This window comes from Hordeum vulgare, chromosome 5H (genome assembly GCF_904849725.1).
Source record: "Hordeum vulgare subsp. vulgare chromosome 5H, MorexV3_pseudomolecules_assembly, whole genome shotgun sequence".
In the NCBI taxonomy this organism is placed as follows: Eukaryota; Viridiplantae; Streptophyta; class Magnoliopsida; order Poales; family Poaceae; genus Hordeum; species Hordeum vulgare.
In genome coordinates, this window is record NC_058522.1 from 9960325 (window position 1) to 9965549 (window position 5225).

The 5225-nt window shown below is 44.2% G+C and overlaps 1 protein-coding gene across 1 annotated transcript; it reads left to right on the top strand.

Annotated features, from left to right (window-relative positions):
• The first annotated feature begins 141 nt into the window (after nucleotides 1-141).
• Nucleotides 142-3818, top strand: LOC123398473 (beta-1,2-xylosyltransferase XYXT1-like). The gene is made up of 4 exons (XM_045092939.1): nucleotides 142-295; nucleotides 1443-1544; nucleotides 2244-2381; nucleotides 2486-3818. The coding sequence occupies exons 1-4, from the start codon at nucleotides 142-144 to the stop codon at nucleotides 3673-3675; spliced, it is 1584 nt and encodes a 527-aa protein (XP_044948874.1). The 3' UTR covers nucleotides 3676-3818.
• Nucleotides 3819-5225: the final 1407 nt, after the last annotated feature.

The following is a 5225-nucleotide window of genomic DNA, read 5'->3' on the forward strand; positions in this document are numbered from 1 at the left end:
TAAACCCCTACGTGGCTCGTAGAACCACATGGATGGAGATCGCTACTAGGTAGCTAGGCGCCAGCAGACTGCCTGTATGTGTATATATACATAGATATATATGCCGAGAAGGAGAAGTGACCGACGGTCAGCACGGCGATGATGGCCGCCGACTCGCCCTCGTCGTCGTCGTCAGGCGTGGCCAGAAGGCTGGCTCACCACCACCAGGCCGTGCTAGGGCTCTTGCTTGGTCTCTTCGTCAGCCTTGTGCTCTATACAACGGTGTCTGGTCAGTTCCGGTCCACGAATACCATTGGTAAGTACTACAGCAGTAATAAGCTTCTTCTGCTTCTTCTTTTTTTGCAAAACCTTCTTCCCCTATCTCAATTTTTCTTTCTTTTTTGAAAGTTGACAAATTTCATTTATTTGAGTAACAGTTACATCATCTTTAAGAAGAGATAAATTTCGCTTAGAGGCTCCTGAAACAAATCCTTAATCGATGAAAATCTAGCTATTTCAGTTACCTTCGCCAAAAAAACGAAATCACCATGGAAATCTAGCTTTTCGTTGTATGCCCCAAAGGAAACATACTCAGATAGTCTCGCGGAGCCTAAAATGTTTCATTTGCTTCACTTAAGTGCTAGAATTGAGGTCCGATCTCCACACCTGTCTCTCCTCATTCCCTTCCTGCAGAATTAGATGCCTTTTTTCATTATCCTCACACAAGTTGTTGGTTTGTTGTTTCCCTTGACCCCACCGGTAGATTTGATGATCTACATGTTTTCTACCCCTTCATTCCTAAATGTAAGTCTTTTAAAAGGTTTCCCTACGAATTACATACAAACGCATATAAATATATTTTAAAATATAGATTCACTTATTTTGTTTCGCATGTAATCCTTAGTGAAATCTCTTAAAAGACTTATATTTAGTAGTTCATTAAGAATGCACCGCATTTTGTTCAAATAAGTTCATTAAGAATGCACCACATTTTGTCATGCACACATGCAATCCACTATCTCTAAATCCAAATTTACTAGTACTCCTGCCTATGAACGGAAAGCCTACAAATTTTATCTAAAGTCAAACGGTGCAATATGTTTGGTCAAGTATATAGGAAAAGTTATCAAGAAATATGATACCAAATGAATATCAATAGATACACAATAAATATATTATCATATTGTGTCTATTTAGTATTGTAGTTGTTGATGGTGTTTCCTATAAACATGATCAAACTATATACCATTTCACCCTAGAAATTTTTTGTAGGTCTTCTTTTCGGAGATAGATGGAATACTAATTAAAGTTAACATTGAGGAGTTATGCCAAACAACAAGCTAAAGGATTCACTTACAAAGTTTCTAGTCTGAAAATGACGCCACAAATTATTTATAAGATTTGAAATGTCTATTTATTTACAAAATTCTTCACAATATACGCTTGTTTCTTTGTACGTGCAGTTGTTCTGCAGTCCACGCCGGCAGAGGGTACCGAGCAAAACGCCATGACTTCTCCTCCTCCGGTGTCATCAGCGTCATCGGTGCCTAATAATTCTATTCAAGGTACACATATAATTACTACTATGTGTCCGGTTATACTCTGATTTAGCATGATTGTCTTTCTATAAACACAATACACGTAAACACGCATATATACACTCACCATCACGATAAACATATGCACGTATCCCCTATATCTATGAGCGCTTAACATAACCGAGTCTTGTCAAATGGCCAAACGCGCGAACTCCTTAATTAGCCCACAGCACATGTAGCTAGCTTAACAATGGCTTATATAACAAACGGTCCAGGCGTGTCCACGTGTAGCATAATACTCCCTTCCTCCCAAGTTTTTTGTCTTAGGTTTGTTTAGAAATTGATGTATCTAAATACTAAAACGTAATTAGATACATTCATATATCAAACAAATCAAAGATAAGAATTTTGAGACGGAGGGTGTACCTATGTAGCAGACATGTTAATGATCATACTGTTATAAAGGAAGGATACGAGTTATATACCAAATACATACCATTGATACATCACGAGACATACTTTCGTCACACTGCATGTTGATGTACACTAAATTGATAGTTGCAGTGCACGATGACTAACAAGACTGGTAACTCACCTTTTGTTTCTATGGACATGATCATTGTCTTGACCCTTTGTCCTATATGTGTAACAAATATTCTCTAGCTAGTCTCATGCGGTTAATTTAATTCTCTGATTGATCAGCTTCTAATTAATTTAACAATTCAGGCAGCGTGCATGATAATAAAGAAAAATACCAGTTAGGCCAAACAGTAGATGCCAGCGACAAGATGGAGGGAGATCTCACTCGGCAAGAACTCGATCAAGACGGCCGTTATGGGAATAATGGAAGCAACGTCAAACATGGTTAGCTTTGTTTCCACCACAAACTCAAATCCGTTCATATATATGCCATTGCATTTCATTCATCATCTGAATGAGTAACACCTCGATCGGCCACATGCATGCAGGTGCTCCGCGCAAGCCCATCTGCGACCTGTCCGACCTTAGATATGACATCTGCGACATTTCTGGCGACGCCCGTGCCATCGGTCTCAACCGTACCATCCTTTATGTCCCGCCTGCCGATGAGCGCGACACCGGCGGCTCAGAATGGGCCATCAAGGACCAGTCCCGCAAGTTACTGGTGGACATCATTGAGGTGAAGGTCAAAACCCTGAGCACCGCCCAGTCCTTGGTGGCGCCGGAGTGCACCTCCCGGCACGCTGTCCCGGCCGTCGTGTTCGCCATGAACGGGCTCACGGGTAACCCGTGGCACGGCTTCGGCGACGTCCTTATCCCGCTCTTCATCACCACCCGCGCATACGACGGTGAGGTCCAATTCCTTGTCACCGAGCTCCAGCCATGGTTCGTGGACAAGTACCGCCTCATCCTCGCCAACCTATCACGCTATGACATCGTCGACTTTAACAAGGATGATGGCGTCCGGTGCTACCCGCACATCATAGTTGGCCTCCACAGCCACCGTGACCTCGGCATCGACCCGGCCCGCACACCGCGCAACTACTCAATGCTGGACTTCCGCATGTACATCCGGGACATCTTCTTGCTCCCGCAGGATGGTCAAGGAATCCCGTACAAGGAGGCCAACAGGAAAAACGCAACCACCGGCACTGGAACGGAGAAACAAAAGCCACGGCTCATGCTCATCAACCGGGGCGGGAACAGGAAGTTCGTCAACATTCCGGAGATCTCTGCGGCGGTGCAGGCCGCCGGGTTCGAGGTGCTGGTCGAGGAACCGAGCTTTGAGGTGAGGCTCGAGGAGTTCTCCCGGGTGGTGGACTCGTGCGACGTGCTAATGGGCGCGCACGGGGCCGCGCTCACGAGCTTCTTCTTCCTCCGCACCAACGCGGCCATGCTGCAGGTGGTGCCATGGGGCGTGGACACCGCCATGGCGTATTTTGGCGTGCAAGCCAAGGAGATGATGCTGCAGGACGTCGAGTACAACATCGCTGCGGAGGAGAGCACGCTCTATGAGAAGTACGGCAAGGACCACCCAATGATCAGTGACCCAGAGTCGATACATAGGCAGGGGTGGGAGTTGACAAGGCAGTATTTTTGGCTAGAGCAGGATATCAGAATCAACGTCACCAGATTTGCGCCTGTGCTACACCACCTGCTTCAGACGCTCAGGGGATAGAGGATAGACCTACGGATAAAATTTACAGATTGTATTGTAGGAACTGACGTGGGATTAGATGATTGGAAATCATGGTGGTGAGACCCAAATATTCATGGTATAAACCGACCAGTTGTTAATTTATATATTTATAGATTGCACAGTTTTACAAGGTTTTGGAAGCTTTTGAAATATTTCAGAGCCTCCTAGTGGATTGTCTCATTGGGTGGCACAAGGGGGCGCACCACGTGGCATCAAAGTGTTACATCACTTTCAAAAGAAAATGTGTTGCAACACCGCTTTGGGGCAAGCCGTCAAGGGGTGGAAAGCTCTATCATACGCCTCATATGCGTAATAAAAACATAAGAAACAACTAGTACAATGCATTGTATCCAAATTTAATGATTTCTGGCTCATGCATGTATATGATTGGGTTAACATCTTTTTTCTGCCTATGACCATGTTGTAAGGTTGTATTTTAGTTAAGATACAACTTCACTACTCCATCCGTCATGGTTTAGAAGACGTGCATGTAAATTTTCTGGAACCTAGGTGGTTATTGATTGGCTGTGAGACGGGCTAAAAAATAGCATTCACACTACGCATGCATATAGAAGTAGTATAAAAGAATACTAATTAGATACTAAGAGTAAATACAATGCGTCTTAAACCTTGTCTATTATGAAAATGCACGTGAGTTTAACTGTGCCTTCTAAACCGTGACGGAGGTAGAATCTCTCTTCATTAAATACAATGTTACATAAAAAATATCTATAAAACCGTGCTAAAAGACTTGTATTGACACAGGCCTCAAACCCGTAGGTTCAGATGAAGGCGTCAACCTTGACAAACTAGTCTTACAACGTTATCCAGAGAAGCCAGGTCAGCATGCATAAGCACCCTGGGATGGATCGTTCGAAAAAGGTGTTCAATGGAGGAGCATATCAGATATCAAATGTCAAAGAGAATCGCTTGGATCCAAACCCATGTAATGCCACTCTACTTCGTCGATTCCACGGCTAGATAATTTTTTATCTTTGGTTTTCTTGCTTTTTAGACTTAGCTAAGAAGTTCTTTATTTAAAAAAGGTTTGAACCAATATATCGTCCTTTTAGAATTATTGTTTTTCCTGGCCTTCTCTGTATCATATGGCACGCACGATGTAGTACATTGCTACACATTGCATGTCCTTTATTCGATCGGGGGCTCTCATTATTAGAAAACGTCCCTTTAGTTTCGGTTTTCCAACCGAAACTAAATAATCGAAACAAAAGATCAAAACTTTTAGTTTTGGTTGTGTCACAAACCGGGTCTAACGGGGCTTCACGTGACAGCTTTGGAGCGTCAGGGAGCGGGGACATGTCACTAGTGAAAAACGGGCCTTTGGCCCGAACCCTTTAGTCCCGGCCTGCCTCTGTGCCGGGACTAAAGGCCCGCCCACGTCGCATCAATTCTCAATGCCTCCCTCGAGGCTTTAGTCCCGGCCCGTAAGGAGCCTTTAGTCCCGGTTCGTGTCCCAAACCGGGACTAAAGGGCTACGCGGTGGCAGTGGTGGTGGCAACCGTTCGTAT